The sequence below is a fragment of the Mycteria americana genome, chromosome 7 (assembly GCF_035582795.1).
Source record: "Mycteria americana isolate JAX WOST 10 ecotype Jacksonville Zoo and Gardens chromosome 7, USCA_MyAme_1.0, whole genome shotgun sequence".
NCBI classification, from domain to species: Eukaryota; Metazoa; Chordata; class Aves; order Ciconiiformes; family Ciconiidae; genus Mycteria; species Mycteria americana.
In genome coordinates, this window is record NC_134371.1 from 41,819,259 (window position 1) to 41,832,068 (window position 12,810).

Genomic DNA, 12,810 nt, shown 5'->3' on the forward strand with positions numbered 1-12,810 from the left:
AACAAGGCTTAGATATGGTCTAAGTGTTCTACTACTGTATCACGTCTACATGAACTGACTGTAATTTAACTTCATACAACCATGGCGTTTCCCCTCTTGATTCCTATTTCCATGAAGTTTAATGAAAAGATTAAAATGGCACTAAGGGTGCAACGAGGTGGAAAGGAAAAAGAGAACAGAAACTTCTCTCTGAATTTTCACCTTTGAATCCTTTCCTACAGGTACATCTATATCCATTCAACAAATCCTCACAAGTTCCTCCGTTCTGGCATGGGTTTGATTTACATTCGTTCCCTTCTGTTGAACAGTAATCTCCTATCCAGCCTGGGTCGCAGACACACTTGTACCTTCAAGGCAAAAACAGCAGCAATGTTAGAGCATTCTGAAATAACTCCTTTACCAGTTTCTCCTGCAGATTAGTTTTGGAGAGAAAACCAGAAGACCTCTCTTTAGGAGAGCCCCAAGTTACGTTTAGATTGCTTACCCCAGCTATATAGTTTTGAAAATACTGAAAATAAACCCTCCCTTAAAACCACACTTCCCTCCGTTACAGTTTCCACAAAGAGCTCAGTCAACCAGCAATATGTTTCTGCTTTGATAAGACCATCTCGACAGATTTAAACAAAGACAGAAAAAAAAGATTAAAGTGGAGGGGAAGAACAGGTTCCAAAGATAACTAGACTGATTTAATACAAAGTAGTAGTTACAAATGAAAACAGCTGGCTGGGAGCAGGAGCAATCTTCTCCATCATGTTTCAAAACCTGAAGTAGAGCAGCACTCCACCCAGATGACGTAGAACCAAGGACTTGGTGAATTACCCTGGACTCGGGCCACACAACAGACACTGGCCTCCCTCCCTGTCATGCACACAAGACTTATTTTATCTGGCACTGAGTATAAGGTGTACGTGGGCATAAATGTGAACGCAGGTGACGGATGACAGAGAAGATGAACCAAAACATTTGTTTTCCAAGCTTACATGGAGGCTGACTTAGCTGACTTCCTGCCAGCTCCAGGGAAAGTGCTGAATCCTGCCCTACAGAGCTACCCGCAGCGGTAGATCACTTCCTTGCCCAAGTGCTGACAACGCTTTCCAGGACACAGCACGCATCTATGAGGCACTGCTATTCCACGCACAGTTGGGAAGTTTCACAAACACAAGCCCTACCTCCCCAAACCTATTGAAACCTGACTGACACAGGCCCTGCGCTCCCAGACTTATCACTACCAAAAAGAGGTCTGATTCAGGGCTTCTGAAATCACAATTTGGTCTGCCTGGATGGGAAGATTTGGAAGCAACTACTGCCATCAAAACAGCCAGAAAGAGCTTTCCTTTTTTCTCTCAGGCATGCAACAGTGTGACTAAAGCTGACGAAATCTCAGCCTTGGATAAACTGCTCTAAGCCAAATACTGCTCTATCTCCTAGTGTCAAAAGTTGTCTGCCTGTTCCTTATTACAGAGTATTTGGGTAGCAAGAACAGCACTAGCCAACAAAGATAGTCTCCATGCTCAACATTTTAGAGTTTGATGGAGCAGGTAGTTGCTGCTCCCCCAATTTGGAACCATTTCTTTATTTTAATTGCATTCATTCTACTCACTTGAATTGCCAAACCCTCCCTTTAGATGGTGGCAGTCCACCCTGCGCAACATGCCCATGCAAAGACAGCAAAGAATACAATGCAGGACAGAAAAACCTATGTTGAAACAGCACAGACTGCAGCTGGTGACTAAAGGTCTACACCTTACAGTGATTATGTCATGGGCAGCAGCTAAGACTGGATCCTAATCTAAGAAATTAAGAGAAAAATCAGAAACCTCAAGTCAACATGGAACTCTGAGCAAAGCAAAAAAAAAAAAAAAAAAAAAAAAAAAGAAGTAGAGAAAGCAGTAGATAAGTTTAAAATTATAATAAGTACTTACCCACTAGTAATATGTGTGCAGTTGCCATGTACACAGGGATTACTAAGACAGCCATCTGCCTGTGACTGACAGTGAGGATGATGGTAACCTTCAGGACATACACATCGAAAGCCATTTACTTCATTTATGCATGTTCCACCATTATGACAGGGACTGGATGTGCATTCATCAATGTCCACATTACAACGTGGGCCTAGAAAAAAGCCTATACTTATTAAGTAGTATTTCTTGTAAGAACATTTGCTTTGCATGTCTGTGAGAACATACATTGAGAGACAACTCAGTAAAGCCAATGGAGCAGGACAGATCTTACATGCCTCCGTGCTTTAACTGAAGACAAGAGAAGCATTTTTGAAAGATGCAGCACTTTTCTGTGCCTGGAAAATAGCACTTACACTGAACAAGTGTTTACAAACCATTCAAGAATCTCAACAGAATTCCAATAAAAATCACTGGTTAATATTCATAAGGAAGACAAAAATCACTCAACTGTATCATGCTTGGAACAAACCTCGTGAGCTCCACTTGTCATAGCCCTGCTCTTCTGCTTTGAAAGTACCTACCCCTTTGAACAACCAATACTGCCATACTATCTGCAGTAAATATAGTTCTTGTGGTTTATTGCGCAAAAGGGACTCTAAAAAACACCGTTTCCTGTTTTGCCTGCCTCTGATTACGACTGCAAGATCCTTGAAGTAGTGACCATAAGATCTTGTGATGCTGGAAAGCTAAACAAAGTGAGTGTTGCAGTAAGCTGAAAACACTTTTAACATAAGGAAAGGACAAAGTAAGGAGACCCCATGCAAGCCAGCTCTTTAAATACTGGAATATGCCAATTCATCATATTACTGAATTATTTTAACAGCATAATAGTAAGAAGTCCAGTAGGATAACAAATACGGTATGCCAGCAACAAAGAAGACTGAAAAGGCAAGACTGATCAGGATCATGCCTCTTCCTGTTCTGGGGACTAAAGAGTACCACCATGCCAGAGCCAAAGGAAGGAAGGAGTGGCAGAAGTTTAGAAAGACACCAAGAGAAAAGCATAAGACACATGAAACCTCTTAGTGCTATTTCTAATGCATTTCAGATCAATTCTAATTAGAATCATTCAGTAATAAACAGTAACAAACGTGATGAGAAAACTGTTATAAACAGTACCAACTGCCTTACAACAATTATTTTATGAGCGTATTACCCTACATGGCTTAAAACATACTAAGTCCATTATAAACAGCGTTGAGATGTGCTTTAGTCATCAGAAATAGTCTTGACGTAGATCTACAGTTCTAAGCATGGATCCACAAGTGCCTAAAATCTTCTTTTTTCAGCCCTACTTTTACTGTATTAGTTAAGTCTTTATAATTTAAAAAGGAAACAGAACAGACCACGCTATGAAAGAGAAGTACTGAAAAAAGCAGGTTATTCAGTTGGAGACTTCAGAGCGGAGAGCAGCTCATTAGAACACTGAATTAATGCTTTACTTTCACAGAAAGAGAAATACTGTTCATGGTCAAAGCCCAAGGTACTGTCTAATCAAACACCTCTCTATATTGTCCACAATCTCTCTGTCCCTGGAAAGAAGCTGTAAATAATAAGCCAAAGTCACATGGGTTTATTTGTTATAAAACCAAGAACCATGAATTGGACGTAATTACCTAACATGAATGGCATTTCACAGCACAGATTAGGCCATTTTTCTGCTTGGCAGAACTTGCTGTAATGTAAGACACTGAGATTCAAAGATTAGAAGGATTTACTGAGATACTAACTGAATCCCTTGCAGTCAGTATGCAAAGAACAGCTTCCTTAGCTACGTGGATAACTATCTTCAAAACAACTCAAAGCTATCAGGTAGCTGACTTTACCTGTAAATCCAGGTTTGCAAGCACAATTGTAGCGATTAATGCCATCAATACAGTCCCCGTGAATGCATGGGTTACTTGCACAGTCATCAAAGTTATTTTCACAGTTCACTCCTGGAAAAAACAGTTAGACGAATAAGGAGGCCAAATCTTACAAGGAAGACAACAAAATTATTTCCCAGAAATAGCCAAATTAAGAATCCCACCTCCTTCAAAGTTACATGTGCATTGGTGCAACTTAAACAGGTGATGATGCAGAAGCACTGCGACACCAGGGAACATCACCTGAGTCACTGGGTGCTGACTGAATATGACCCTAAACTTGTACTAAATGTTTAAACAAAAGAATAAACCATTTTGAACACCATACCTAATTTTTTTACTGCATGCTTGAATTTTGGGAGTAAAGAGGAGGTAAATTCTTCCAAGACGAGCTGCAGTACCAGTAAGGGCTAGGCAATCCACACAAACACACAAAAATTCAGCGAGGAAAAGTAATGTGAAAATGATACTCTCATACCATAAGTTTATCTCTGTATGCAGATTAACACACACCAGAGCACACGTAAGAAATAATTAAATGCTTGAATTCTGTTAGAATCCAATCTGTGCTTTATGTACCTGAAGTGCCCAACAAACAGTTGCATTGGTAGCCATTCACCAAATCAATGCAGCGCCCTTGATGGAGGCAAGGATTGCTGTGGCATTCATCTATCTGCTCACTGCATATGGCACCCATGTAGCCAGGATTGCATATACATGTGTATGAATCAATTCCATCTTGACATTTCCCATGGTGGCATGGATCAGGATCACAGTTGTTGATATTCTCCTCGCACAGAAGGCCAGTAAAACCTAAGGAAAAATGATGAACAGGAGTAACTAAGAAGTTAACTGGTATGATGCTGCAGTGAATATAATGCAAATATAGAAAGAATCATATTAAGCATCAGCAAAGTGGCAGACAGCTCAAAGGGTAACTGGGCATCTCAACTGCTGCCCATTTTCCAGCCCTGGAAAACAACACTCTTCCACTGCTCACAGCTTTACAGAACAACATCTTGCATGGAGAATCCTGGCACTGGAAGTGGTTACCTTCAGTTTATTCAGAACAGTAGCAATGAGAGGAAACATGTAAATCTCCACGAGAAATATTTACTCGCATCAGTATAAACTATCTGAAGGCACTCTCCTGTCATTATTTCCTCTACACAATACCAGGGGGGTTGACTTTTTTAGCATGAGGAATTACTACAAAGATGCTGCAGAAACCTTCCCAAGGGAACTCCCTTGGCTCATGTCAAAGCTTCTGCAGCTCTGCTTATTAAAACATTTCTTGCCCCTCTCAATGGGAAACCTTTCAGTAACTCCAATCAAGCACCAACAGCAAATTTATGAAAGACTGCATGCAACCTCTTCAGTTAGGAGCAATGAAACAAGCAGCAATTTGGCCTGTTTCATTCTGCTTCAGCTGGGAAACGTCCTGAGCAACAGCGAAAGACAGAATCTATTCACCAGAAGGGCTAAAACAATGGTTCAGGAAGCTCAGAGCAGCAAACAACTCCCTCAAGAACCCTGCTTTCCATGATGGAGCAGAGCTATATGAAACAGGGACAATTTAAAATAAATGGTTTTCAGAGATGAGGTTTTGGAGCAACAGCTCACACTGCCTTCCAGCAGCTGGAGATTAGGAAGGCAGAACTTCCAATTTCAAACACCGACTGGAGACTGATACAAACCAAGCTGCAGGGAATTTCAACAGCTGAAGAGTGATTCTCACCTGAGTATTATAAGTGGATAACAGGCTCCCCATTTTTCATACAGGTTTGTGGTTATTTCTCTGGTCAAACATACCAGGTGACGGCTAACATTTCCAAGTTCTGCGAACGTATGCATGGATGAATGGGTGTGGAAGTAGGTGGGGAAAGGGAAGGGAAGCTAGTTAGAGAGATGGATATAAAAAGACGTTAGGGAAGGAAGAAAAACAAACCGGTAAGAGGACGAACAGTGGCAAAAAAAAAAAAAGAGGACAGAGGCAAAGAAAAGAGGAAAGACCTAAGACAACTCAAGAAAAGAAAAGCCATGATCTACCACTGGGAAGGAGAAGTGGAATAATGCCAGAAGGGAAAGAAAAGACAAAAAGCAAGCAGTAAATAGAGCTATCTGTACAGCATTTGGCCAAACATTTTGCAGTTTTCAATCACTTCGGCAGCTGGCGATTACCATTCAGGGAACACATATCAGTCATAAGATGAGATTAATAGAGCAAGAACATACTCAAACATTATTTTCTAGCAACTGACCTGCCCCAGTGATGAATTCCACATTTCAGTCTTATAGAAGGCTGTCAATATTAAATATAATACTTAGCATCCATTTGTTCAAAAAATTATTACCTTGCCTCCTATTGTAGCTCAACTGAACCACTTAAAGATCAGATATATTTCTCAGTCTCTTAACTGAACACACCTTACTGAGATATGATTTCCCTCTTTGCAGACAAGAGTTAGACTAGAAAAAAAACACTTAAATACAGAACATAAGAATCCCTCAGACAGGACAGAAAAAAGCCCTAGTAGAGAGTCCCTCTTCCATTTTCAGCCGAAGTACTAACCAAGGATTTTACTAAGGGCTGCTGCTTCAGTAACATACATTTGGTTGCTTTCAGCCCGTTCCTTGAAAATGCTCCATACATTGTGTGTCTTCATGGAAGCAGTATTCGTCCCTCCTCAGCTGGGAAACCTAGGATTTCTGTACTGAGGTGGTTCCAGCAGTTTAGTGCCCAAATTTAGAACATGCTTTTCAAGACGCAGCTTTCCACATCGTCCTCCACCACACAACCCAAAACCCTCCTAGGCCCGATAAGCTCTGCACTCTCGGTGAGCGAATGCAACCAGACCACACACCAGCTTGAGAAAGACTTTCTAAGATAGTTCCCAAGTTTGGAGAAGATTTGAGCATTTTCTTCTTTTTGCAACTGTGAGCTTATTCTGCCACATGCAGTAATCAAAAGGAGAATTCTGACAACAATAATTATTCCTCTCCTGATTAGAACTACTGCATTCCCCTACTTCCAACAAATTTATTGTTTCTTCAGGCACTTTGGGAAAGGGGGAGAGGATACGTGTGAAAAGACTGAGGAGGAATTTTTAGGCTAATCTCTGCTATATTCTGTACAGTGCAGAATAAATTAGCGAAGTCAAATTTGCCTTAACATTTTGATTATTGGAATGATTCAAAATGAGAAAAATTGCACATAAGTCTAGCCAACCTAACAGCACATTTCTGGGACAAAGGTAGCTCCAGGAATTGTTCAGCCGCTTCCCTAACGGAAGAGCTAAAGCCAATGCATTCCGTGCCTGAATCTGCATCACGAGCAATGCATCGGGCACCATTAACTGAAAGCAACCAAAAGTTGTTCCTTACTGAGAATTAGAGTGCAACAGCTCTGAACTGCCCATACCCTCTTATTTGACCAGATGTAAAATTAAGATAAAATATATCTACATCACTCCTAGAGGTCCGAAGATAAGAAAATCCCATAATTAAACCTGACGCTTCTAAATGTGTAATTAACCACGCAGTAAAGGAACTCAGGGCATTAAAAAAAACCTCAGTTCCATCCACAGCTCTGTCAAAATTTCTGTATGATGCTTGACAAATCATTTTAACTACATTCTGGCAGGCAGCTACTGTGGACACAATTTTTACTGCATTTCAATCTTCCACTTTTGACATAAAATAGCCTGACGCAACAGAAATCAGAATACACAGTAGCACTGCTCTGTCCATCTCTTGTTCTTCAACTGTATACTATATAATCCGACTTGGAAGAAAGAAAGGTAAGCCACAGATAAAAGGCTTCACACTGCTGTTTTTCCACTCGCGGATTCCATAGTCAATACAGAAGAAGCTGTCACCTTCTGGGAAGTAAGAGATGGGGCTGAAAGAGGGAGGCCAGAACTCCCATCAATTGTGAACTTACGGCTGTCACAAGCGAAAGGCTTTCTGTACTTAAATGCTATTCTATGCTGCAAAGGAGCAGACAAAGCTTCGCAACAAGCAAGCAGTATTTCAGAGAAAGAAAGAATGCTGACGCTTCTTTGACCACCCCTTTATGTATTTAGGTTACACGCAATCTTCAGTCCAGGGGCTCTGAACACAAGACTAACCTGTAGCGCACTGGCACTCATAGCCATTGGGATGGTCAATACATTTGGCTCCATTGAGACATGGCGTGCTGGAGCAGTCATCTATATCAATCTGACACACAGCGCCACTGAATCCTGAAAGGCAGAAAAAAAGATGAAAATCCAGAAGTAATTTGAAGTAGTTAATCTAAACAGCTGCACTGTCAGGAATTATTTATTAGCAAATCCTTAAAACCACCCAAATATAAGCTCAGTAAATCTAAACTCAATTGCATCATTAAGCACACATACCACACCCTGGGTGGATTGGTTCCTCGTCCAAACCACCAGCCAAAACATAGTTTCTATCCTCCAGGTCAAAGGAGCCTCAGCTTGAAAACTGGGATGGCCAAGTCAAACAGAAATAAAGCAGATGGAGCACAAGTAGCGTCCACCACTGGACAGTATGCCTGTCTATGAAACTGAGATGCCACCAATAAAAACTTTCAAGTAATCAAAGCAAGTAACTTAAACAATAATGCATACATCACTAGAGCCTTCAGACTAGAATTACTACAGCGGTGTGGAATGCGGTACAACACAGCACTGTATCTTTCAATACACTTGCTGAAACAGTTGACAAACTATCAATAGGTTATGTCACATGATGCAGATCCTTAGGCACTTCAAGAAAAAAAAAAATAAAAAGCTCCAGGAATGTTTGTTGGAGGAAGGAACCAAAGGAGGAGCCAGAACACCATTACTCAATATGAAGAGATGTAGAGCAGGCTTTTGTCAAGTATATTCTGATCTCAAAACTTTTTGTCAGCCATCAGGAAGACAAGTGATGTTTACCCTACAGCTAACATTGATCTCTCAGCTCAGCATTTGTCCTTCTTTTCTAAAGTGGAGACCCAATCCACCTCCCTCATCATGCAAGTAACATAAGCTATACTGATACAAAAATGGCTTCTGCCTAAAAACCTCAGAAAAAGACAAAAAGCATGCAGAGGCTCTGATTTTAAAAATGTATTTAGAATTACTCATCTATATCTCACTATACCCACAATAACAGAAGTTCTTGCTGCCAACTACCCTTTAAGGGACAGCTCACAATGTCCAACTGTATGTTTCTCAGCACTTATATCCAGTTACAAGCACAATCCTACTGCAAACAATACATGTCTATTCTTATTTACCAGTGATTGCAACTCACTCATTCAAACAGATAGTGCACTACGACAACAGAAACTCACAAGAAATATACTGCCCGCAATCTCTCACTGGCTATGTATGCAGTTTTTGGCAAGGTGAAGCAGGAAAAGCTTCCAGAAATAAGTACCTACCAGGAGGACAGACACAGAGGAAGCGGTTGACTTTGTCCAGACACTCTCCATTGTTCACACAAGGATTACTTAGACACTCATCAATATCTTCTTCACAGTGAACACCTTTAAAACCTGTTTCAAAAACAAAGAAGTAAGAAGAGGTGACTGAAGGCCTCAGAAAGTGCCCTTAAGAGTCTAATTGTCTCTTATACCAGCGCTGAAAGTTTAAGCCTAGTTTCATTGCAAGTTTGCAGTCTGGACAGAACCTACAAGGTAAGAATATACACCAGAGGTTGAAAACGGATGTTGCATGTGTATTTTTCACAGTTGCTGAACACGCTCACTTAATCAGCGGTAACAGGACAAGTTTGTGCTGAATTCACATCTAATGTTTTCTTCCACTTGATGAGAAGGGGTTATGTTTCAACACTTCGGAATATATCAGTATATTTGGGTATGCATCAATAGAAGGCAAAAGGTAAAGAAACAAACACCGCAGACAGCTAAAAAGTCTTGAGCTAAAATTAATGACAAAGTAAAAGAAAAACATTAAGAAGGGTGAAATACTTGGGACTAGAGTTCCACCTTTCAAAACAGATTAGATATTAATAAAAACTCATTCTAGTTTTCATGGTATCAGCTGACCACCTGCAGGGGTCACAATTCTTTCATTATACTTTATAAGGCTGTGTAACTGGCAACTTGCACCCTTTTCTTTTTTTACCACTTTCTATCAGAACACAAAATAGCAGACTACATAGGTCATTGGTATGCTGGACATGTAAATTTTGCAAGCACAATTTCTATCAACTAACTTTTTTACAGTTATTTCCTCAGGTTAATGGGAGCTTGCATCATTTGGAATATTTTAAGCAGAGAAAAACCCCAAACACTATTATCCAGAATCATCACGTACATATCTCAAAACACACTCTTTTAAAATTTGCACCTGCTTTGCTTTCACAAAGTTTCTGCACATGCACTTTACTGGGTGTAGTAAAAAATATGTTCACATATACTCCAGCTCAGAATGCTAACTTCCTTTGCTGATGTAAAGAGTGGTTTCTTTCTCAGTCCTCTAATTGCTTTCTCCCTCCCCCACACAAATGCCAAGACGTCCTGGCTGGTGCCGCCACAGCAAACTCTCTCTCACCATTTCATTTAGCCTCACCCCTTTGCAATTTTGTGCTCCGCCTCAGCAGAGCTGGCAACCCTCCCTGTGCTCTGCCTTCTCAATTCTTCCTTTGCTGGAAGCCCCATCTTTATCAGAAATTCCCCTCACCTGGCATACAGAGACATGTGAATCCTCCGATTTTATCCAGGCAGGTGGCATCGTTTTGGCACGGATTCGAATGGCATTCATTGATGTCCATTTCGCAGCGAGGTCCTGTGTAGCCCTTCAAACACTCACAGTGGAAAGAGCCTTCTGTGTTTACGCATTTCCCAGCATGTTCACACGGATTGCTATTTGCTGCAAGAAAAATATATACGTATGTGTGTCAAAACCTCTCCTCAGAGCAGGAAAGCCACGGCATTCTTTATTAGTCACAGTCTTTTCCAGTGGTCATTCCTTTCTGGCAAGTAATACTGGGGAAAGACTGTTCATCCTTCTGGGGAAAGGCTACTGTGATCGAAGAAAACATGTGGCAGATACGTGCCTGTCAGAGGCAAAAAGAAATGTTGCCATCATTACCAATGGACCAAAGGAGCGACTCTGGTCCGTGCTACTAATGACAGTTCTTAAAAGGAGAATTTCAACTAGCAGGGATTAGAGAATTAAAGATGCTTTCAAGGCCTTATCTTCAGATCACCTTTTACATTTACTTCACTCCTGAGGCTGACAAGGTGCCGCCACAGCCACAAAACAACCAAACCAGTCCTTCGTGTGTTTTCAAAAAGGAACAGCACTCTTGTCCAAGGCAGACTGAGGAACAAACTTCAAATAAGAGCTTCTTTCCAATACTTCCATGAGTGCTGGTTAGGTATTACCTTCACATATCACACTCTAGAAACGTAAACTAGCACTCACAAGATTATAAGCAAGTCTGTGAGGTCCAGCTAATCCCCGAAACAACACAACAGCATAGTATCAGAGAACTACAGCTTTAAAAGCCCATGTGGTCACTAGTCTTGGAAGGGACTCAAAAGATCCAGCCATATTCTGGCTGTCAAACACCGTTGATATATTTCCACCAAGGCAGGAGCTGCAACAGCTCCCACACAAACTGCGGTACTTCTATTGTACACTGCAGTTCTAAGGGTCAGCTGAATTATCGCATCTGTTTGCGTGCACTCCTCGCACAATGCTAAGAACCCTCTTGCACAATGAAGAACGGTTAAGCATCTCGCTGCTATCATATTCCAGAGGCTAACAGTTCAAACATGGACAGATATTCTGACTCAGCCCTTTGCCCCAAGTCTCACACAAGATTTAAAACTCATCTAAAGACGCTGAAATGGAAGGAGGAGAGCAGGAAAGGAGTTGCACTTACGTTGAGAAGCTATGACAAAATGTGTATTCTTGCCCCTCTGTTAGTTCATAAAGCAAACAACCCAACTCCCTGTTCGTGTACTCGCAGATAGCAAATAGAAACTCACCCATTGCACATTCGTCCACATCCTCAGTGCAGTCTGCTCCCTTATGGCCTTGAGGACAGGTGCAGATATAGTGTCCATTCACAGGATTGGTGTCACACAGAGCACCCTTCTGGCATGGATTGCTAACGCATGCATCATCCAAGTGACACAGAAGACCTAGGGAAGCATCCGAGAGTTTATTCAAAAAAGTGAGATATAGCAATCAGACTGTGCGTCACACAATCAAATCCTCTGTCCTGATATTTCAAATAGAGACTCCCACAGCCAGAAGCTCGAGCAATATCTTATAGGCTTCAACCTATAGACTACCACAGGGATTTCACCACACACTTATAAAACATTATATTTAAATATAGATTCTGTGACTTCAGAGGTGTCTGCAGCACTTCTGGAGCAGTACAATGGCTTACCGTTACCAAAATCTCCTCCTTGGAGCAGTTAACTAACTGTTCTCTCTAACCAGCATGATGATATTTTTGACAGCTGAAAACACAGGTGCACATGAAGCTCACTTTCTTATTCAGATACGCTGATCACTTGTATTTCCGGGTAGTAGTTAGAAGACCTTCATATTTTTACCTACCATACAACAGCAAATTTTCCACTATACCAGCAAGGGCATGCTCACTCATGCAAAAATATCTAAATTTGCCTTCTAGACTTTTAAGTACAATTATCATAAGACCACAGAGCAAGTCACCCTCATGCATAACTTCTCAGGCAAATACAGGTCCTGCTAAGCGCTAGAAAAAGATCTGCTTTCCTTGCAATCTGAACGGTAATAAGTTTATCTTCCAGCCTAATAACAATACTTCTTTGTCCCAAGCTGCAGAGGTTTAAAAGGTCTTTGCTCACAGACAGCACAGATTTCCTTTTGTTCTTCCTGCTTGGTCACAAAGTGCGTAAAATAAACACACCACTTCAAGCAAATGCACAAACTTCAGGAAGTATCTTCTATTAAGTGCCA

General features: G+C 41.1%; 1 protein-coding gene across 1 annotated transcript in view; it reads right to left on the minus strand.

Annotated features, from left to right (window-relative positions):
- Positions 1-12,810, minus strand: part of NOTCH2 (notch receptor 2) — an 88,655-nt gene that overhangs the window by 32,333 nt on the left and 43,512 nt on the right. Inside the window, exons 7-14 of the mRNA XM_075508087.1 lie at positions 11,844-11,999; positions 10,528-10,716; positions 9,264-9,377; positions 7,960-8,073; positions 4,409-4,642; positions 3,791-3,901; positions 1,923-2,115; positions 202-347 (exon numbers count right to left, since the gene is read on the minus strand). Coding sequence (XP_075364202.1) covers positions 202-347; positions 1,923-2,115; positions 3,791-3,901; positions 4,409-4,642; positions 7,960-8,073; positions 9,264-9,377; positions 10,528-10,716; positions 11,844-11,999 — 1,257 coding nt within the window. The remainder of the gene's footprint in view (positions 1-201; positions 348-1,922; positions 2,116-3,790; positions 3,902-4,408; positions 4,643-7,959; positions 8,074-9,263; positions 9,378-10,527; positions 10,717-11,843; positions 12,000-12,810) is intronic.